Genomic DNA, 23901 nt, shown 5'->3' on the forward strand with positions numbered 1-23901 from the left:
CCTTTAGAGCTATAAATTTCCCTCTCCATATTGCCTTCATTGTATCCCATAACTTTTGGTATGTTGTATTTTCACTGTTATTCACTTCAGGATATTTCCTAATTTCACTTCTGATTTACTCTTTAACCCATTGGTTGATTAAGAGTATTTTGTTTAATTTCCATATATTTGTGAATTTTCCATTTCTGCGTCTGTTATTGGTTACTAGCTTCATTACATTGTGGTTGGAGAGTATACATTTTATGATTTCAGTATTTTTGAATTTATGAAGGCATGTTTTGTAACCCAAAATATGTTCTATTCTAGAGAATGACCTAGGTGCACTTGAGAAGAATGTGTCTTCTATTTTTGTTGGGCGCAGCCTGTTTCTGTATATGTCTGTTAGGTCTAGTTGGTTTAGTGTATCATTCAAGTCCTGTACTTCCTTGTTGATCTTCGGACTAGATGTTCTATCCATTATTGAAAAAGGTGTGTTAAAATCTTCTATTATTAATGTAGAACCATCAGTTTCTTCCTTCAAGTCTGTCAGTATTTGCTTCATATATTTTGAGGTTCTGCAGTTAGGTGCTTATGTATTTATAATTGTTACATCCTCCTCTTGAATTGTCCCCCTGATAAGTATATAATGACCATCTGTGTCCCTTTTAACAGTTTTTGACCTAAGATCTGTTTTATCTGGTATTAATATAGCCATCTCAGCTCTCTTTTGGTTCCTACTTGCATTGTATATTTTTTTCCATCCTTTCACCCTCAGCCTACTTGCCTCTTTGACTTTAAGGTGAATCTCTTGCAAACAGCATACAGTTGAGTCATGCTTTTTTATCCATTGTCTGCCTTTTGACTGGAGAGGTTAATCTATTTACATTTAAAGTCACTACTGCTAATATAGGACTTTCTTCTGCATTTTGCTATTTAGCCTTTGTAAGTCTTATACCTTTTTTGTCCCTCAGTTCCGTTAAAGCCTAATTTTATATTTATTTGCTTTTTTGTGTTGTACCGTATTGAATGCCTTCTCATTTCTATCTGTATATATTTTTCATGTTTTCCTTGTAGTTACCATGCAGTTAAAATTTAATATCCTTAATATATCACAATCATTATCTGGTTTGATATCAACTTAACTTTAATAGCATGCACGTATACTTTTCCTAAACCCTTCTGTCCCCCCAGAGTTTTTTTTTTGTTACCACTTACATCTTTGTATATTGTATATCCAAAAACCTAGATTTATCATTACTTTTTATGCCTTTGTGTTTTAGCACCTGTAGGAATTAAGAAGCACATGAAAAAGATGCTCCACATTAGTCAGTTGAGAAATGGTAGTGGTTACATGGGTGCATGTCTTTGTCAGAACTCATCGAACTGTACACTTCAAATGGGGTACATTTTTTTGGAATTAAGTTGTATCCCAAGGTTAATTTAACAATAATATAGCATTTTATTTAATTGTTCTTTCAGCCTCAGTAGATAGCAGTAACATACATATCTTAATGTACTTGAATTTATATTAAGAAGGCTAACTATGTATCTTATCTGTTTTTATTAGGTAAACTGTTCCTTGTTTTAATGTACAAAAATATATACTAGTATTTACCTAATGTAAAGTCACATAATTAGTATGGTCTTAGTAGCTAGAGGGATATATATTTTTCTTTCTTCATTTAGTCTACAAAAAATTTTCATATACCAGATAGCCTTAGTTTTTAATATTCCAGGTTTTGGTTAAAATGTACCTTGTATATCTGCTAAAGGTTTAGGGCTATTCTAAATTCATAATTGTTCCCATTTACATGGCTTATTCTTAGCCATCATTAAACAATGAAGAAAATAGGTAAAATATAGATGATACAGCATAATGTCATCTGTATCTGTGGTACCTTATATCACCTTACTTTGTGTAATTAGAAATATGTCCTTCCTTGTCACTTTGTAAGATAGTACCTTGAGCAGGAAGATGATTTCCGACTATATCAGAAAGTCATCATTCAGTCATCCTACAGATTTGTGTTTTTTAACATTGACTCTGATAGTTCCTTTTCCTGCTTATTAAATATTTCAGAAGGTTAGATACATTTGATAAAGATAGTTTAGGAAAGAAAGAGAAGAGAGAAGACATTCTTTATAACTACCCAGTATCAATTCCTAGTTTAAATTGGTTCTAAATCTTAACCCTTTTTCTCTGATAAATTCATTCCAATGACTTTTTTGAAACCTCCTGCTTAGTCCCTGCCATTTGTTTATTAACTAAGTAGAAGTTTTTGAAAAACCTGCTGTGTTCTGGACTTTCTGTATCAATTCCTTTACTTTTGAAGCCTATCTTGATTCCTGGAAGAGACAGAGATGTTACTTACATCTTTGTTTTTCAAGATTGTTCCTCTACCTTTCGGCCAGTGCTTTTTGGCTTTGCTAATCTTTTTCACCCTTTACTGGAGTATCTACCTATATCAATTTTGTTTTTTCTACTTTATTTTTCCCCTGGTCCAGGTATAGTATCCCTGTGCATTTTTGTACTTTGTTCTCTCACTTTTTTAAGGGCAGTTTTTGGTTTTTGAATGAGGTTAGTCTTCTAAGTGCATTGCTCTATTTTAGCGTCCAAGCCTCAGGATCCATACAGCCCATGTCGTTACTGTCTTATAGTCTGTCCTTAACTTCTTCTACTTATATCTGGGTTTTCCTTTCCAGGACACTGGGTTTTCTTCCTGGCTGGCTCCTCTGTTGTCTCCCTTCTGTTTCATTTGCCTAGATTTTCAAGAAGGTTTGAAACTGGACAGGGGCTCTATTCTCCCTGTGACCCACTTGTTCAGTTAAGAACTCTGCCCATTCATTCCACACTGGAGCTTTGTTTATTAAAAAGCGTAACTGTTCTGGTTTCCTAATGCTGCCTTATGCAAAATACCAGAAATGGATTGCTGCAAAGGAGAGGCTAGGCCTCCCTATAATTGTGCCTAAGAGCCTCCTTCCGATTGCCTCTTTGTTGCTCAGATGTGGCCCTCTCTATCTGGCTAAGCCAACTTGGCAGGTGAAATCACTGCCCTCCCTCCTATGTGGGATCTGACACCCAGGGGAGTGAATCTCCCTGGCAACGTGGAATATGACTCCCAGGGAGGAATCCAGACCCGGCATCGTGGGATGGAGAACATATTCTTGACCAAATGGGGGATATGAAAGGAAATGAAATAAGCTTCAGTGGCAGAGAGATTCCAAAAGGATCCGAGAGGTCACTCTGGTGGGCACTCTTATGCACAATATAGACAACCCTTTTTAGGTTCTAATGAATTGGAATAGCTAGCAGTAAATACCTGAAACTATCAAACTACAACCCAGAACCCATGAGTCTTGAAGGCGACTGTATAAAAATGTAGTTTATGAGGGGTGACAATGTGATTGGGAAAGCCATATGGACCATACTCCCCTTTGTTCAGTGTATAGATGGATGAGTAGAAAAATGGGGGCAAAAAAAAAAAGGCACCCAGTGTTCTTTTGTACTTTAATTGTTCTTTTTCACTTTAATTTTTATTCTTATTAATTTTGTGTGTGTGGTAATGAAAATGTTCAAAAATTAATTTTGGTGATGAATGAACAACTATGTAATGGTACCATGAACAATTGAAAGTACGCTTTGTATGACTGCATGGTATGTGAATATATCTCAATAAAAATGAATTAAAAAAAAAAAAGTGCAACTGTTCTGGTTTCCTAATACTACCATTATGCAAAATACCAGAAATGGATTCGCTTTTATAAAGGGGGTTTATTTGGTTACAAAATTATAGTCTTAAGGCCATAAAGTGTCCAAAGTAAGGAATCAACTACAGGGTACCTTCACTGAAGGATGGCCATTGGCGTCCAGAAAACCTGTTAGCTTGGAAGGCACATGGCTGGTGTCTGCTTCCTCCCATGTTGTGTTTCAAAGTGGTGTTCTCTAAAATGTTGCGATTAGGGCCTTTTGTCCTCTCTTAGCTGCAGCTCCTTTTCAAAATGGTCACTTGCAGTTGTTCTCCAAAATGTCACTCTTAGCTGCTCTGAGGTCCTTCTGTCTGTGAATTCCCTTTATACTTCTCCAGTTTCCAATTAACACCCACTCTGAATGGGTGGGGTAACACCTCCATGGAAATTATCCAATCCAGCATTTCACTCACAGTTGATTGAGTCACATCTCCATGGAAACACTCAAAGGATTCTAATCTAATCAACACTAGTATATCTGCCCCCACAAGGTTGCATCAAAGAATATGGCTTTTGGCAGGACATAGTATATCCAAACTAGCACAGTAACCATAATAAAAAATGTTTTAACTGGGGGAGAAGTTACTTAAAGAAAGAGAAAGACACATAAAGTGGTAAGATACTATACCAGTAGTCTCCTTTTAACACTGTTACATTATTACAATGTTAGTTTTAAGCATATAGTACAATTGGAATATAAATAATTATGGGGGGAAAATGGTATGCTTTTGCTAACACTTGGCCTCTGCTCCTCCCCACATATCTGATGCCAGAACTATTAGTCTGCATTTTCACCCTTGCTCTTATATTATCACCCTTATTATTAGTCTCTCTTCTCCCTTGCTCTCTTAGGTTATCCAGTTTTTTAAGGAATTTCTTGCTCTCCTATACTTTTTCCAGTTCTCCATAACCAACCAATGGTTTTAAATAGATTCAAAGTGTTTAAAAAAACCATTTTATTTGAGGAGCTAGCTTTATTTCTCCTCTCTAATCATCTCTTTCATGACTCTTTCTTTAATGTCAATCAGAGTTTCTTTGTGGCCAGAGTCAAGTCTCTTTTATTATTCAGGAACTTCTTTTGTACTGATAGAAGTTACCACATGTTTCCATTCTCTTTGAACAGTAAAATTTCAATATGTATATTATTCCTTTTTGGATGGCTTCAAAGAAGCCATATATTTGATTCTTACCTATTGTGTTTCAGATTTTATTATCCATTTTTTCCTCTTTTTCTATACATCAGAATATGGAACATTTTTTTTTGTTTTATTTTTTTTTGGTCTTCATGTGCCTTTTCTTCAAGAGTCACTGGTTTAATTTGTGTTTATTTTAATTCTCTCATGTTATTAACTGCCAATCTCGATAAAATAAAACAGCTGTTTATTGAGCATATATTGGCAATGTGCTAGACTCTTAAGGGTGTAGTTATGCTTAAGACATTCTCTGAACTTGAGGAATTCATAGGCTACGGGATAGAGAAATAGCTCAGCATATAACTGAAATGATACATAAAATATAAGAACAAGGAAAGTTAGGTGACAGATATGTTGCGAATTAAGGTCTGAACCTCACAGTGAAGGTTGAGTAAGAGTGTCAAGCAGAGAATGAGAGATCCACCCAGCCTTAGACGAAAACTTGCAGATTCTGTGGCATGAAAACCTAAGAGCTGTTGAGAGCAGAGATGTTGTGATGGGGCTACAGCAAGGGTTTGATGGATTTGTGGCGGTGGAAGGGAGAGGGAGAAGATGGTTGTGAAGGTAGGTGATGCTCCTTGTATATCATGTTATCAAAAAGATGCTTTCCTATAATGGTACCGTCTGTCTGTCTGTCTGTCTGTCTGTCTGTCTATCCGGCATGAGAAGGAAGGCAACCCAGGAAAGAGACCGAGAAGTTGTTAGCAGAGAGGTGGAAAGAGTAAGAGTATGTTGTGGTGTAAAAGCCTGGAGAGGGCAGGCCAGGGAAGAGGATTGATTATGACAGTCAAATGATGTTCCAAATTCAGATTCAAAAATGGTTCCATTCTTTTTTCATTCATATTTTCCTCCGTTCCCCCATGTGTTGATTTCTAGATTCAAACAGAAAAGTCCTTTCCTCAAAATATTGTTTTCTAAAAATTTTAGCAAGATTCAGAAGCTGTAAAGTTTAAGGTTTGGCCTTTTCCCCCCTGATTTGCATTTTGTTACTATTTTGCACTATCCTACAAAGCTGCCTAAACCTTCAGTTTTCAGTAACTTTATTTTTGAAAGTCAGTATTATGTCATTACTTGCCTTCAAAATACAACTGTGCTTTACTGCTTGTCATTTTTATCTTTTTCTATGTCTCTTTACTTTGAGAATCTTCTTTCGAGTTTAAAAATTGTTTTCCAGTTTCTTTTATCACACTCTATGAACTTAACCTTTCCCTTGTCCTGGATTTGTTCATTCTGATTACCTCCTTTTGTTTATTTCGTAAAAAGGCCTTTCCTTTCTCCCCTTACCTCTGCCGAAGCACAAGCCGTCTTCTCTGCAGTTCCTGCCATCCTGCTTCTCTCCGCCTCATCGACTCCCCATCTCACTTCAAATCTCAGTAGTAAACATATGTTCTCCCTTGTCTATACCTCTTAATTTCTCTTTTCCACTGTTACTGCTTTCTCTGTAATTGTATTATTTAACTTTGTTAAGCATTTTATAATATGAAGGATGCGGTTGAAAATGAGTTGTATTATAATAAAATCATGTCGTGTAAAGCAAATTGTTTCCCAAGGAGTATGAATATCTCATGATACGAATTAAAATAGCTGTTGTTTTGTATTCCTAGATTGTGCTAGTATAAAAGTTCAGTATATTGTGGAGAATTTCTCACCTCAGAATCATTGTTGAGTGGTGATTGGATTTATAAGTAACTAATAAAATAAAGACCACCCTATTTCTAATTCTGGCTTTTTATTCAGTAGGCAATGTTTGTTTTACATGTTAGAGTTACTTAAATTAAAGAATCTTTTTGTATGAACTGGAAAAGAAAATGTCTTCCAAAAGGTATATTTTATAAAATTACTCTTTTGGACAAATTTAGTGTTTCAGACTAATATTTATTTATTTTTACCAGCTGGCACAAATCATTTTGTCTTTGAATCCTGTTCTTCTCATAAAATAGAGTTATTGTATCTTTTGCATTTGGTTCATCACCCACAGGGATATTCATTGGTTATCACAAATTGCTCCCATGCCTTGGCTAAAGCCCAAACAGTACATGGACAATTTGGACTTCTGCATTGGTAGTTGCTGCCCACATGAGTCCTGAGACAATAGCTCTACTCCCCTTTTCAGCTTCATTTCACAAGGAAAAGTAGAGGGAGCTATCCTTTCTTCTCCATATGTTCTTACCTACCCCCCAAATGCTTTTATGTGTATTCATAGTAGATTAGAAAAGAGTTTTATACTTAGAATCTGTGAAGGATATTCACAATGGGTTTGCATGTTTCCCATTTTTATTTCTATGCCTTATTTATTTTCAAAAACAGATTTTAATTTCTATTGCATTTTCCAAATAGCATGACTGGGAAAAGAATAAATATATTTGCTTGGTCAGTGTACCATACACTGCCCTTCCTTCTTTCAAAAATTTCTTTTGTCATTTTTAGCTTTATCTCAAAGAGAGTTAACACTAAAAGTTATTGTTATCCATGGTTGGAAGAAACAAAACATTCATTTTGCATTTTTCTTCTGTGTTAAAGAAGTTTGAGTGTACAATACATATGTACATTTCTTTAGAGTTTATTTATAACTCATCTTTATATATGTTGCTTCAATGTAAAATTTTACTTAACCATAGCATAGCTTAAAAATGATATTGCCAATATGACAGTCTTGCTGCTTTTGTTATTTTCCTATACTCTTCAGTGGCAGAAACTATTTGGAAAACAGTTTAAAACTTCGTGACGTGGTATGTCAAACAGTATTTAATTTTCACAATTGTCTCAATCTTCTTTTTGCCAAAAATGGTTGTGAAAATTCACATGAATGATGATATCTTATTTTTTAGATTTTGTTTTGTTTTGTTTTATAAAACTGCTTTACTCTCTGATAAATGCAGTTTTATAAAGAAAGTGGAAGGAGTTCAGTTGAAACTATTTATGGACTATGGAGTGAGAATTGATGTCCAAATGCATCCATCCATCTTGACAGATGGTTTTCTGTCCTTTCCTTGAAGATCTCCAGTAATAAAACATGCACAGTTGTCCAGATTTGCTGATCTGTCAGTTAAGTTGGATACTCATTATAAATTGTTTTTTATTACCTAAATATCATTTTTACAGTTTCATGCTTTCATTGCTTCTTTTTCTTTTGAGAAAGAGAAGAACCAAGTAATTCTGGGGGGAAATCAACCCTTCTTAATTTACCTGAGGACCTATTTTTAAATAAATTATATATTGTAAAAGAAAACGCTGTCTCATCTCAAATTTTAGTGTTAAGGATTTGAAGTTTGTGTAGTTGTACATTTTTTTTTTATTTGACACATTCATACTTGTGAAAGGTAAAATGTTTGAATAAAGAAGTGATATAAACTAGATAATTATTCTTTCCCACATTTATAACATGACCTATATACTTCAGCACTTGGTGTTATGTGTCCTGTGGTGAATGTGGTTCATTGATTCGTAATACATCGGCAGTAGGAGCATGTCCTGCAGAAATGCCTTATATATTTTAATGAATGATCTATTGCCCTTCTCCAAAAAAAAAAATTGTTCAGATTGTTCTATTTCTTGTTCTTGGGGTGCAAATTCCTCCACTAGGCGAGTATATTGACTCTCCCTCATTGTGATTCATTTTTTCTATTGGTCTGCAGTTTTTTACTGTGACGCATCTTCAGTGAGGATTTTGTCTATCCTGGATTGTGGAAGCATCCCTTCAAAGAAGTTTCACATTTGCCTCCAACAGTTCTTAAAGTTTTACTAATCTGAGATTAGTTTTTCCTTAAGTTTTTTGCTTTGGGGGGAGGAGGGTTCTCAACCATGAAGGTAGTGTGAATTTAGCCCTGTACCATGCAATGTGCGTGCCTAAAAGGGTTCTGATTTCCCTATGGTGATTTTCCCCACATTGCCTTAGTTGATGTCGTGCCTCCTTGAGCTTCTTGGCCAGTGAATTTTCATAGTCCTGGTTTCATGGATAGGGTGATCCTTCCCAACCCTTAGCTTTATGAAGGTTCTTCTAAAAGTGATCTGTGTTTTGAAAACAACCTCTCTTGGGTGTTAGAAAGCCCACTTATAACCATCAAGGCCTGTAACTGGATCCATGAGTCATGCTAGCTTCAGCTCCTGCTTTCTGCTTTCCTCCTGTTTCTCACAGCTGTGAATTTTCCTCACTTGGGTCAAGCGCAGCTTTTTATTTGTTTCACTTGTTTGTTATATTTTATCAATGTGGATGGGGTTGAGAGGTGGAGAAATATTATGTAATTTAACATGTTTTAGTCTTTTATATATATATATATATTTTTTTTTTTTTTTTTTTTTTTTTTTTTTTTTGCCTTGGCTATTACCTTTTTATCAGTCAGCCAAACATTTTGTGCCTACTATTTACTGAATACTTTGAGAAATAAAGGTGTTTGGCTAGATTCCCTCCTTCAAGAAGCTTATTCCTAATGTGGACCCTTGTGGAGTTAGGACATATCTTGGTAAAAATGAAGTTTCAGTGGATACCTTACAGTAAGCCTTACTGGCCAGAAGAAGTGGTACTTAAGTGTAATAAAGGGTTGGAAAAGGAATGATGGAGGAGGTGAGACTTAAAGTAAAATATGAAGGATGGTTAGAACTTGACTGGATTAACAGGGTTAGACAGAAAAAGGTGGTCCAGCTTGAGGAAAGCCTTGAATGCCAAGCCAAGGAATTTAGGTTGTATTGTGTAGATAAGAAAAGCCATTGGAGATTTTTTTAAGTAAAAGAGACAATACTAGTAATGTTCTGTAATCGTAATGTTTAAAGTTTTGGAAGGCTAACATATGGCTTTATTAAAAAACGTTCATACATTCCCTTCCTATTACTTGGGAGAAGTTGAACTCAACTTTACAGGTGCAAAATAAGTATATTTGATTTCCTTGTTTGTATACACGAAGGTCATCTACTAAATGAGGATGGGACCAGACCGGTACCGTAAGTTAGTGTTGCTAGCTGGGAAAAATGGCAGCCACGGGAACAGCTAAGGTCTCTTCTAGCTGGGGTCAGTCCTCTCCATTGCTGAAGGTTGCAAACAAATCCAAATTTGGAAAAACACCATTTGGCTCCAGTAAAATGTTTGCAGGCATGGTTTGACCCATAAGCTATGGGTTTGCAACTTCTAGAAAGGAAGGATTCATTATTATATTTTATTATATTCTGTCATAATTTTATAAAATGTTACTTATTCAAAATTGTCCACAAAATCAGAAAAATATGACCTGTTCTATTTGAAAGTCTGTGCCTAATTAAATGGCTGTTTATCTATAATAGTAATATTTTAGGGATATTTGAGTGGCTGTTGGAAATAAAAGTATTTTCTAAAACTCTTGTCTTTCAGGTAAAAAAATGTCACATTTCAGCATTTGCACCTGAAATCAGCATGCAAAGTTCAGACCACATGGATGAGTGCCAACTTTTGCATTTCCTCTTTGTATCCTGTGGCCATTTTATCTGGGGTGAGTGATTTCTAAGAGTAGCTGGCAACAAACCAGATGCTAGTCAGCCATTGACTGCCCTAACAAATAATGCTAAGAGTTATAAATTAAACACTGGTGATCTGTGATGTGTAAGGCAGTTAATTTAGTTGGTCTGGATTAACTGTCAGCTCCAGAAAACTATATTCCCATAACATGAAATCTGTACTTAGTATGTTTGGAAGAAAGTAGTAATTAGCAATAGGGAATCATTTGTTAAAATGTGAAATTACAGCAATAGCAAGATTCTTTTGGATTTATTGAAATATTCTAGTGGTTCATCATATAATTTTAATTTTAAAAGTTGAAGAACTTTGTATTTCTTGAATGATAGTTATAATTTTGTATAGAGTATAGCTTTTTGGATCATACATCTTCCGTTGCCTTATAGTATCAGTTTTTGTTTCCCATATAGTATGAAATTGTATACATTTACAGTGTTTGGGTTTCTTAATAATGTATTGCATAAATCACTTATAACAGAGATTCACATTTGCAGTTTAAAAATTGCTTTTGCAAAGTTTCATTCTGGGAAATTACATTGGGGAAAAGCCTGTTTGTTACCTTATCCGTGCATTTTTCTGATTATTTAAATTATTTTACTTCACCAAGCTGTTCATTTTTTAGAACATCCTTCAAAGAGTTCATACATCTTACTGAGGACACCTGACCTTTTGAAGCGTCATAATTCACATCTAGATGTCACCAGTCTTTCCCATGTTAACAGTTTTGACTATGTTTTATTATATATGCCTTCGGCGCCGAGCCAGGACGGCTACAAGAGGAGAGATGATGAACAGCCATAGAACCATAGAATCAAACAGCCGAACTTCCCCTCTTAATGCAGAGGTGGTCCAGTATGCCAAAGAAGTAGTGGATTTCAGTTCCCATTATGGAAGTGAGAATAGTATGTCCTATACCATGTGGAATTTGGCAGGTGTACCAAATGTTTTCCCAAGTTCTGGTGATTTTACTCAGACAGCTGTGTTTCGAACATATGGAACATGGTGGGATCAGTGTCCTAGTGCTTCCTTGCCATTCAAGAGGACGCCGCCTAATTTTCAGAGCCAGGACTATGTAGAACTTACTTTTGAACAACAGGTGTATCCTACAGCTGTTCATGTTCTGGAAACCTATCATCCTGGAGCAGTCATTAGAATTCTGGCTTGTTCTGCAAATCCGTATTCCCCAAGTCCACCAGCTGAAGTAAGGTAAGACTCATTTTTTTAATGACCTAAAGTATAAGATATATAGCTGAAAGACTTTGGTTGTCTTAATATTGTAGGTCTTTTTTTTTTTTTTTAAGCATTCTCTTAAGTAATTTAAATAAAGTTGATTTTTAAAATTTACCCTAGTTTCCTGATATATAATTAGGGGACGAAATATCACACATATGAAGATTTAATACATTCCTCATTCCTATAACATCTCACACAGTAATATTCACATATTGTGAGATTTATATGTTATAGAATGTACCATAACAAAAAGCAGGATTTGAACTAATTAGGATGTGGGTCAGTTTCAGTAGTAAGAAATATAACTTCTAAAATATCTTCAAACAGGCATTTATGCTATTACTTCAAAATATTTTGAGTAAAAGGCCTATACAATGATACTCAGAGGAGGTCGTTAGAGCCTTAGTGCTAATATTAGGTGGATGTTTTGTAACAAGCATATTCATTAAAAAATAAATTTTGCTTTAAGTCATTTATGCATTCTCCCTAAAAGCCTGTTTACATCATTAATTTGATAGCAGGTCCTCCCTCTCTCTCTCTTTGTAGTTCAACCCCCTGATTAAAAAAAATTATTTGAATAGGTAATATATTCACAAGTCAGAAGTCTTAGAAGTACATAATGCAGTCTCTCATGTACCCTATTCCCCATGTACCTAGTACCCATCTCTCTCCCAAAGAAATCACTTTTACCAGTTTCCTTTGTATCTTTCCAGAGTTTCTTTATGCAGATGCAAACAAATACAGATATGTTTTTATTTCCTTTTTACTCAGAAATAAGCATACATTCACAGTGTTCTGGACCTTCATTTCACTTAGTAGTATATATTTACTTTCCATATGAGTACAAAGAGAGTTTCCTCATTCTTTTCTACAGTTGCAAGTAATGCACAGTGTATATTTACCCCAACATATTAACCATTCCCCCATTGATGGGCACTTAGTTGTTTCTAGTCTTTTGCTACTGCTAATATTAATGTAGTGAATAATCTATCATAAGTCATTCTGCATGTGTGCAAGCATGTCTGTGGAATAAATTCCCAAAAGAATTGCTGGTCAAGGGTATATGCATTTGTAATTTTAACATATAGTGCCAACTTTGCCATCTAAAGGGGCTGTACCTATTTATATTCTCACCAGTAATGTAGTACATGTCTGTTTTGCCAAAGCCTTACCCACAGAGTGTGTTAGTGTTTCAATAGTTTTGTCAGTTTGGTAGGTGAAAAAATGAATATCTCATTTTTACTTGAAGTTAAATTTCTTCTATTATCTGTGAGGTTGAACATTTTTTCATGTGTATAAGAACTATTTATATCTCTGTTGCCCATTTTTCTATTATTAATTTTCTTATCAGGTTTTAGAGATGTTTATATATACTCATTCATTAAATACTTGAGTGTCTGCCATATGCTAGGCCTTTTCTAGGTGTTGGGGATACATCAATGAACAATGAACAAAGCCCTTATGAGCTTATTCTAGTGTGAAAAGATAAATAAATGAAGTAAGTATATTATGTGGTGTATCAGTAAGTGGTAGGTACTGTGGTGAAAATAAAGCATGGAAAGGGAGTTACCATTTTAAAAAGGGTGGTCAGTGAAGGGCTTACTGAGGAAGTCATATCTGAATAAAATATGAAGTTTGATGGGAGCCAGGCCCGAGATGGGAATGTACATTGCATGTTCAGGGAACAATAAGAAGGCTGGTGTGTCTGAAGCTGACAGACAGAGAGAAGGGGGTATAAATAAGGGCAGAGAAGTAATGAGAGGGAGGAAGATGGGTTAAGGCTCTGTTGGCCTTTATAAGGACATGAATTTTACGTTGAATGAAAGTGGGAAGCCATTGGAGAATTTTGTGCACATGAGTGACATTGTCTGACTTACATTCTAATAGGATCACTTTGGCTTCAGTGTTGAGAATTGACTGAAGGGAGGCAATAAGGGAAGCAATTGAGAGGTGACAGTGGTTTGAGCCAGGAATATAGCCACAGAAGTGGTGAGGAGTGATTGGATTTTGTATATATGTAATACAGAGGATTGGCTATACAGAGAGTGGGAGAGAGAGAGGAGAGACAGAGAGAAAGGAGTCAAGGATAACTCCCATAATTTGTTCCTGAATAACAAGAGGATTGAATTGCCGGTTAACGAGGTGGGAAGATTATGGCCAGCACAGGGTTTTTCTCGTAGGTGGGGGAAGAGACATTTTTAAGTTTGAGTTTCCTGTTAGAAATATCCATGGAGATATTTAAGAGATAATTAGATATACTAGTTTGGAGTTCAAAGGAGAGGTATGGCCTAGAGATATAAATTTAAGTCTCCAGCATAAAGAAGATATTTACAGCTGAGATTAACAAATGAGAAGAGGTAAAGATGAAGAATAAAGCTCTGGAATACTTCAGGTTATAGAAATTAGGAAGGTGAGGAGGAAATAGCATAAGAGATTGAGAAGGAGAGGTGAATAAGGTAGAAGAAAACCCAGAAGATATGGTGTCCTGGAAGCCAAATGAAGCATATGTTCCCAGGGAGGAGGAGTGATGTTACTGTGTGGTTTAGGAAGATGAGAACTAAGAATTGACCATTGGATTCAGCTATGTGGAAGTGGCTGTGCTATTGACCAAAGTAGTTTTAGAGTAATGGTAGGGGCAAATACCTGATTAGAGCGGATCTAAGAGAATCCGAGGAGAGGAACTGGAAACAAGAATTGGCTCCTCTTTCTAGGGGTTCTGATGTGAATGGGAGCTGAAAAATGAGCTCCTAGCTGGGGAGGGAGGGGCAAGAGAGGGTTTCTTAAGATGGGAGAAAGTATAGCGCATTTATATATTAAATAGGGAGAATGTAGGGAGAAAAATTAGTGATGTGATAAAAATGGGAAAAAAGCACTGGAATGATGCTATTGAATATGTAAAGAAGATGGATTCTCATGCACCAGTGGAGGAAATGACCTTAGCCAGGAGTGTGGACATTAATTAAATTAACAGAAAAGGACAGAAGCTGTTGGATGGGTAGATGTGAAGTAGGTGTATGGACGTTGTCTTCTGATTGCTTCTGTTTTCTCAGCGAGGCCAGGCTCATTAGCTGAAAATGGGAATGGGAAAAGAGATATTCGAAGTTTGAAGGGAAGGTAAAGGTATGAAATAGTCATCTAGGAGAGTGAATGGATTAGGGAAATGGTGTATAATTACCAGAGAGTGTTATGACCCATTTAAAGTTACAGAACTTTGTATAATAAGGAGATTAGCCCTTTGACTGGGATCTGGGATGCAGTTTTAGTTTCCTAGGCTGCTTAAAGCAGATACATGAAATGGTTTGGCTTGAACAATGGGAATTTATTAGCTTACTGTTTTGAGGCTGAGAAAATGTCCAAATTCAAAGGCATCATCAAGGTGATGCTTTCTTCCTGGAGATAGGCTGCTGGCTATCCTTGGTTCCTCTGCCATATGGCAAGGGACATGGCAGCATCTGCTGGTCTCTCCCTTCTCTTCTGAGTTTCAGTGCTTTCAGCTTCTTGCTTCTGTGATGCATGCATGCACTGTCTCTCCTCCCCACACCCCCTTCCTTTGTATTCATTCCATTTAAAAAAGACTCCAGTAAAAGGATTAAGACCCATTCTGAATGAGATGGGTCACACCTCAACTGAAGTAGCCTCATCTAAAGGTGTACTTACAGTGGTTCCACACCCACAGGAATGGATTAGCTTTAAGAACATGATTTTCTGGGGTACATACAGTTCCAAACCACCACTGATGCAAGTATTTTTCTTAGATTGTCATTGTCTTTTGACTTTTTTCTTTTTGTCTTGTACAAGCATTAGATTTCTTTTATGGCTTCTGAATTTTTTTCAAAGTTAGAAAATATTTCCCCATTCCTAGATTATAAGGAATTCTCTATTTTCTTCCTGGGCTTTTATGGATTCATTTTTTTACACTTAAATCTTTGATTTCTTACAATAGGGCTTCACCTGTAAATCTCTTATTATTATACTCTTACTCTGTCGGATAAAATAGTACGGTGCATGCCAGAAACACACGCCACACTCCAGTATGAATGAGTATCTCAAACAAGTGGCCATGGGAGCGTCTTCCCTCTGGGAGTTTCGAATCCTCTTTCCTTGGTACTATAGACACTGCCACTGCTTCCTTGAAGTCCCTTCCTGGCCCTTCACCTCTGAAGGAGCATCTCCCCCAGCCTGTCAGGAAACAAATGCAGAGTACAACATGACTTAAATTGAAGACTGCTGGTGTGATATTTACTTGTTCTTTCAGAACTGTCTTGATAATGCATTTGAACAACATTATTAATGAATTGTTTTTTTTTAAACACAGAAAACCAGCATCCTTTAATGTAAATTTTTTTTTTTCCTGAGAGGTAAAAATAGTACTTTAGGCAGGATCCTTTCATATGTGAGGATTGCTAGGTCTCTCTTCATTCTTTTCCTCTTTCTTACAAAGTTATCCCCCTTTTTTCTGAGAATCTGAACAAATTTGGGAATGTAATCTGTGAAACATGTAATGTCTTTCCTGCAGTCACTTAACCATTAAAACTTAATGGCTGCACAACTGATTTCAAGTACAAATCATACTCTTGGGTTCCTAGTTCAAAGTTACAGTGTGTGTGGTTGTGATTAAAGTTATCACTTGATTTACAAATATATCTCTAATTTACTTTGCTGATTTTTAGCTTTATTCCCAAAATACCGTTACATTTTAAAGGGAAAAAGAATCTCTGACTGATATGTATTATGGCAGTGTAAGAAAGGGCCCTTTTGTTTTTCTGATTATGACATCAATCTGTTTCATTGTAAAAAAAAAAATTGGAAAACACAGAAAAAGAAAATATGCAGGAGAAAATTATTCACAGTTCTTCTATACAGATTCAGTGACTATTAACATTTTGATGAATTTCTTTAGACAGAAATAGTTATTGAACACCCTCTCTGCCATTTCATTACTGGGAACAAAACAGTGGGCCAGACAAATGTGGCTCTTGCTGTTTAAACTTACAGGCTGGAAGAGTACCATGTGATGCCATGGAGATGTGTGGATGGAGGAGAGAACCTAACATATGGGTTCAGAATGCCTCCCTGAGGATGTGATTTAACTGAGACTGAGAGTTGAGTGAAGCCTTAGTTTGGATAGGAAAGGTAGAGAAGAATAGCACATACAAAGGTGAGGTCATGGTGTTTGAAGAAGTGAGAAATGTCCACAGAGTAGAGAGAACAAGCTATTGAAGGATTGTAAGCATAGGAGTTGGCATTCTTATCTAGATTAACGGTCTGTAGACTTCGGGATTTCATAGATATCTTGGATCTGGTTTCCAGAAGCAGACCCTGAATGAATATTCCTGGGCAGATGATTTACTATGGAAGTAATTTATTCCACCAGAAACCAATAAGGGAGTGAGGAAAGCGTGGTAGGGAAGGGGAAGAAGCGAAGCAGGATGCAGTTTCACCTGAAGTCCTGGTCTACTTGGAGGAAAAGAGTTTGAAAGTTAGGCTTTAGCTATGGACTGGGGTGGTAAAGGAGAGGTACTAAAAATCTTCCAGGTTTTTGCCAGTCTCTAGGTGAAGAGGCTCCAGGAGCCCAAAGTAGTTCTCTGAAGATGGTTGCAGACACTAGTGCTTTGATGCAGAGCAAGAAGATGCTGGAGGATGGGTATGCAGAACTGACCTGGGAGTCTGGGTGAGGCACTGACTGGAGAGTATCAGCAACAATGAACTAGCAAAAATAATAATTATAATAAAATTTAGGAAACTGAATAGGGTTATAAGATTATTTATTTTGCTAAGTAAACACATTAATAGACTAGATGAAATACCAACATTGTTTATCATCACCATCATTTCATAAAAGAAATCTCAGTTTATCCTAGAAATTAGGATGGTCAGAATCTCAGAATAAAGAACTGTTAATTTTACAGCATGCTTGTGTATGGTTTTGTATGCACCAATATGCATTTCTTTATTTTTCACATTTAGTCATGGAAAACTCCAGCTCTATTGTTTAGGAACCACTGGACTATATTGCCTGTTATTTTAATTGAGCACATGGTTTTATGCCCATGTGAGGAATTAGCAAACAAAAAAGAGTACAATTGGAGTAGCACAGGAATTTGTTTGTTGAAATGAACTTGTAGCCCTAGAACATTTGAAATTTAAAAGCAATGTTTTCCCATTTCATCTAGCTACATATCCTTTGTTCAGTGAGTATAGTAGAAAAGTTACAGATAGTTCTACAGTTTTGAAAAATCTTTTGGCTTCTTTCCTGTGCCCTATTAAGAGGAAAAGAAAAAAGGCATTAGAATATCCTGGTCCTGAGGTTAAGACTTAAATGGCTGCTTGTGTAAGAGTCAGAAAATAGGCTAACTAGGGGTTACACTTTGTAAAAGAGAGAAGGGAAGAAGAAAATGACAATTTGAGATCAGATTAAAGAAACAGATTGGGGAAAAAGTTATTTGGGGATCATATTTAGTGGTGTGGATTTTTTTGTTTTATATGTTAAAAGCATTTTAACTATAGTGTTGAGGTTAAGAAAGCAGGGAGGAAGAGTAAGGCCGTCACAGAGAGGATTTGCTGCCAAAGGGAGTTGCTTAAGCAACGATTTTGCAAATTTGTCATGGTCTGGTCTCCTTGACTTTGGGGCCAGGAAACATGGTTTTGTCATTTAAGCCAGAATTGACCACCAGGCCCTTGACTGGCTGATTTTTTTTAAAGCAGAATGGCAGTTTATTAATTTCCAATTAAAGATAGGTTGGGAGGTAGAGAGTGAGGAGGTACACCAATCATAGTACTTGTCTATTTTATTCCTTTGTTTTCCTATTCTATCCCTTTGCTTTCAGATGGAACAGAGTCAGCAAGACAACTTCCTTTGTGCTGGTTACTGCATATGCTTGTTAAGCAAGGGAAGTTTTAATAACAGGGAAGCTTTCTGCACCCAAGTGCCTGACTTCAAACCTGATACAAGTCAGAATACTTGCTCTCTGTGATTTCCATGAATTGAAACAGCTCTCTTCCTCTCTTGCCTACCTGCTGCTTTCTGGGAGCCCTTGAGAGCGCTTCCCAGTGGTGTAGCAGCAGGGCAGCAGTCACAGTAGAGAGAGTGGTTTGTTTATTTGTTTCCAGTGCTGGCCATATAGTAGGCATTCAGTACAACGGAAGCACTGGAGGGCGTAGAGCAACAGAAGTGGGCTAGTGAAGTGAGTGCTGTTGGCTACCACCCCAGATCTGAGTGCTCCAGCTGCCGACTGCAGCACAGCCTGAAAGGAATTCCAAGATGAATTTTATACATATGATACTCCACATTTAAAATACTTAAACAGGATGTTAAAGTTTTGTCAGATTGTCCAGATAAATACAAGGTGTGAGAATAAATAGTAAACACATAAATTGTAAACACTACCCAGGCCATGATTTAAAGGAGTTTAATCACGTCAACCCTGCTCTGGATCTAGTTAGAGTTGGGGTATTTCCCAGAGGTGGGGGTATTTCCCAGAAGCATGTGTAAGTATGTGTGTGTGTACATGTGTGCATGTATGTTTGTATTTGCTTGTTTTAACTGACTAGCTTTTAAGATTCTGGGCTTTTTTTAATCTATAAGAAAAATAAATTGGCATATTCTTTTCTTGGATGAAGTAGACACTTTTCTCTTTCTAACTTTGAAATGATATGTTCTAGTTCCATTAGGGAATTTTAAACAAAAATTCACTTTAATACAGATACCACAAAATCAATTTTTATTGGTCTCAAATTACCACAGACCTATCAAATAACTTTTTCTGTCTTTTTATCATTTTTCCTGTTACTTGTTAGGTTATCAAGAAAAATAAAAATAAAATCCAAATAAACCAATGTTTACTTGGAGGTCTTTACTATTTATATATATTTTTAAATCTTTCTAAAAACTGATATCCTGATATTGCTCTACTTTAAATGCACTATCATATTTACAATTTCTGATATATGTATAATCAAATGTTCTTGCTATATGGAAGTCAGAAGTAGAAATTATGCCCAAATTATGCCCAAATAGCATTAAATTTCTTCACTTCAGCACAGTTTGTTTCTGTTTCCTTTATTCCTTGCCATTGTTAAACAGTATTTGCTTAGGTCCCAGTAGGTCAGTGGGCCAGGAAATGAACCAGTAATTTACTGGGTGGATAGACCCTCATATGATTTATGGGTATATGAAAACATATTAAATGTTATTAGTAATCAATAATAAGCAATGAATTATGAATTAAATCATAAGGACATATAGTTCAGTATAAAATGAGAGATTATTTTAAAAAATAAATAATGCTTTCAGTGGTCATTCTTATACACTCTAGGCATAATCTTTTTTGAAAGCAGTTTGTAATATGTATAATGAGACTTAAAATATTCTTATTCTTTGACATAAAAGCTCTATTAAGAAAATTTTGCTGTCAAAGTAAATAATTAGAAATAGAGGAAAGATGTTTATTGACATTTCTGTCTGCTTTTCCATCTTTCTGTGATATATGAGACAATACTAGCAAAATGTTTATGACATACATTTATATGTATATGTGAGAGTATTATATCCCTGATGATACTCTGCTGTGAAGAGTTTTTAAGTAATTTGAGAAAATAAGTTTTGTAAGAAGACTTATATAAAGAGATAGAATGTGAGTTAGGCCTCAAAGGATAGACAGGCAGATAATTGTATGTTGAGCATTTCATTAGGGAAAGACGACATGAGCAAAGATACCAAGGTGGAAATATTGTATGGAAGGTAGTGATTAGTCTAGCCGGAGAGTAGTGTGTTCATTTGCTGGGAGGAATAATAGAAAATGTTATTCACCTATCATGTGTGAGATACTGGCTAGGTTCTAGGAATACAAGGATGACTAAAAGATGACCATAATGAAAATTCAGAAGGAAGGGCATAAGTAAGAGGAAATTTTATGAAAAACTTGACAGAACTTAATGACTAGATAAAAGAAAGGGAAACTCAAGATAAAAATGAAAGGTTTGACTTTGCATGGGGCCAGTAACAGAAATAGAAAAGTTGGGAAAGAGGACCTTTGTGAAACATCATAATCAGTTTAGTTTCCCCAGTGGGTTTAGGACATGCACACAGGAGAGCTTCATCTTATTTCAGAGTTTCTTACTCTGTAAAAGTGAATATTGTTCTTTAGGTACCTCTAACTACCTGTTCCACTTTTAAAACCAAGCAATATGAAATCCGCATAAAAGGACAAGGGAGATAGAAACTTATAAGGCCTATGACATTTAGTTTTTTTTTTTTTATTTAATTTTTCTTATTTTGGAAACAGTACTTGTGTTTTGATTCCAGGTTCCTTATTTAATACCTTTCCTTTACATTGTATTGCATTGGGCATGGAGTCATAACTTTAAGGTAACAGTAGATCTCATTCTATACTTTATTATAGGGAAATTTCTTTCTTTGGCAGATGGGAGATTCTTTGGTCAGAGAGACCTACGAAGGTGAATGCTTCCCAGGCTCGCCAGTTTAAACCTTGTATTAAGCAGATAAATTTTCCCACAAATCTTATACGGCTGGAAATAAATAGTTCTCTTCTGGATTATTACACTGAATTAGATGCAGTTGTGCTACATGGTATGAAGGACAAGCCACTGCTTTCTCTAAAGACTTCACTTATTGATATGGACGATCTAGAAGAAGATGACTATGAAGAAAATGATGACTGTGTAATGGATAATCTTAACAAAAAGTTTAGCAATGCTACCCTCAGAGAAGGGCCAAATAATGGATATTTTGATAAACTACCTTATGAGGTAAGCCAGCAATATTTAGTAGCAATATTGGACATAACATAGAGGTTTCAAAATATTTAAATATTCATGATTATTTTGCTAGATATTAGAGAAATGGAAGCATTAGTAAGGTGCACATAATCTGATGTATTGTATATTTTGATTTTGGGATAACTAGGTAAATTCTTAATTATATAATGTAAATATGGTCAATATGTGCTTAATTTCATACCATTTATGTTAAAGATGCTTTAATAATAAAATCAAGAGTATTAATGAGTTTGTGAGGGGAATGCTTATTACGTTAATAGTCCATAGTTTCTCTTCTCCCTCCAAAAGAATTTATTTATGCATAACTATCTGTTACTTTTGGTGAAGTTGGTTCATAGCGTCTTGACCTGGAAATACTGTTCTTGTGTGCCTAGTTAAAGTCTTGTTTTCTGTAAATATATTTTAGACAGTTTATTGAATTTTATTCAAACCTGAAAAAAGGCTTGACATGTTACATTCAAATGAATATTTGGTAAATGACTGAGGGGAACTTCAGGCAGAGGGAAGAGAATGTATAAAGGCGAGAAGGAGTGAAACCGTGGGATTTGTTTGGGAACTTTGGTATTTCGGTATGGTGGAAACAGGATTTGATAAGGGAAGCTGCGAGAGATGAAATTAGATGGAGGCTTGGGGCTGCCTCAGTGCGTAACTCCATGGGATGCCAGTGACATAGATGACAATGATTGGGTTGCCCTAGCATTGACAGTGCACAGCCTACTCAGCTGAGTCATGGAGGACTCTGAGAATTTTACCAAGAGATTTGCATTTTATCCCTTCAGCCAGTGGTTCTCAGGGTGCTGTGTTCTTCCCCTATACAACAAAATCAGTTGAGGTGAGTCATGAATAATGTAGACTTTTTAAATAATTTACTTTTGTCAAAAAATTAGAGCAGATTCAAGATTATATCCGTAATAATTTTACACTCACTTTCTTGTATTTTCTTCTGTTCTTCATATGTTTAATGATAGCTAATATTACAGGAATAACAATAATATGCAGGCATTTTTGCAAATGTTTTGGCCCACGATTAGAATAATAACACAGGTGTTTGGCCTCTTGTGAATTTTCTTTCCTTTGAACATGGTATTAAAAAAAAGATGATGATCCTTTTCTGTAAGCAGTAGGGGAAACATAGAAGGTTTTATTTAATTTCATTATTTTTTTTTACTTTAAGAAGGAGAATAAAATGAGATTTCTGTCTTAAGACTACTCTGGTGGTAAATGGAGACTAGACCATTGAATGGAGTTCAGGGTGAGAAGCAAGGACATTAGTTAGAGAGCTGCTTCAACAATTTAAGTAAAAAATGATGAAGCCCTAGAAATTGGAAGGTTTGTGGAGGAGATGATGTGGGAAGAACATTCAGAGAAGGAGAAGGTGAAAATCAAAATGAACTAGGAAATGTGGAGATGAAGCAGAATGTTAGAGAGATTTTTATGTTTCTTGTTGGAATGACTTGGTGGATGAACATGCCATTAATCGTAAAACAGGAGTTATGTTTAGGTTGGAAAGGACCCATTGGCTTTGAGGAGCCTGTGATTTATCAAAGCAGACTTGAATGGCTGAGGACAATAGGCAGTTGCTCTTTGAGTTTAAAATTCAGGAGGAAGGTCTAGGTTTACATTTGAGTGAGTCTACTCAAAAGAAGGGGAAGGGAGGACCATGGTAAATGAAATTCACCAGTGAAACTCTGTAAAGTGAGAATAAAGGACCAAAAGCAGAATTCTGGGAACACTTAAGAGTCTCATAGAAGAATATAAATGAGAGAAGGCACTTGGTACAAAAATGGGAGACTCATAAGAGCAAAGCAGTAGGAAGCTGAAGAGATACAAAAAAAAAAAAAAAACATAAAAAGGATGTCGTCAGCAGCATTGCTTGCTGTGGAGAGCTGAGTTAGAGGTGCCCACTGGATTTGGTCATTGAGCGATCTTTGATGACCGTACTTTACCATTATCAATACAGTGAGTGGAACCATGACCACAGGGTGAGGGATGAAAAATCCCAACCATATTTGATTAAGGCATCAAGAGGAGGAAAGGAAGCAGGAACAAATGTTTTTTTCTGTCTGAATAAAGGCAGAAAAATACTTCTATTAATGTACTCCAATTATTGGCTGTAATATGGATAAGACTGTCCACCAGTAATGAATACCATTCTGGCTAAACATTCCATCCCTTTGTGTCATATTCAAAAATGATCATATTAAAATAAGAGAGAGTATGAAATTATTATAGGTATGGTCTGCTCTAATTTACTTTTTAAAGGGAAAGAGACAATGAGTAGTGGAGAATGCATCAGACTAGGGAGGTTTCTGTTTGTGATGCAAGTTGGGAGAGATGGCAGCATGTTTAAAGGGTGAAGGAAAGGAACCAGTAGAGAGAGAAAGCTTGAAATACGTGCAAGGGGTTTAATTAGTACAACGAATCCTGTAGAAGAAACCAGGAGATAAAATCACTAGTCCTAGAGAGACATTA

The 23901-nt window shown here is 35.9% G+C and overlaps 1 protein-coding gene across 3 annotated transcripts in view; it reads left to right on the forward strand.

The window, feature by feature from the left end:
* The window catches only part of FBXL4 (F-box and leucine rich repeat protein 4), an 85099-nt gene that overhangs the window by 10640 nt on the left and 50558 nt on the right, over positions 1-23901 (forward strand). The window contains exons 2-4 of one of the 3 annotated variants that reach the window (XM_037843998.1): positions 10258-10375; positions 11495-11604; positions 21033-21399. In XM_037843998.1, the coding sequence (XP_037699926.1) occupies positions 10322-10375; positions 11495-11604; positions 21033-21399 (531 nt within the window). In that variant the 5' untranslated portion in view covers positions 10258-10321. Of the gene's footprint in view, positions 1-10257; positions 10376-11020; positions 11605-21032; positions 21400-23901 lie in introns of all 3 variants that reach the window. The other 2 variants (XM_037843996.1, XM_037843997.1) reach the window with 2 other exon arrangements.

Source organism: Choloepus didactylus, chromosome 7, assembly GCF_015220235.1.
Source record: "Choloepus didactylus isolate mChoDid1 chromosome 7, mChoDid1.pri, whole genome shotgun sequence".
Taxonomy (NCBI): domain Eukaryota; kingdom Metazoa; phylum Chordata; class Mammalia; order Pilosa; family Megalonychidae; genus Choloepus; species Choloepus didactylus.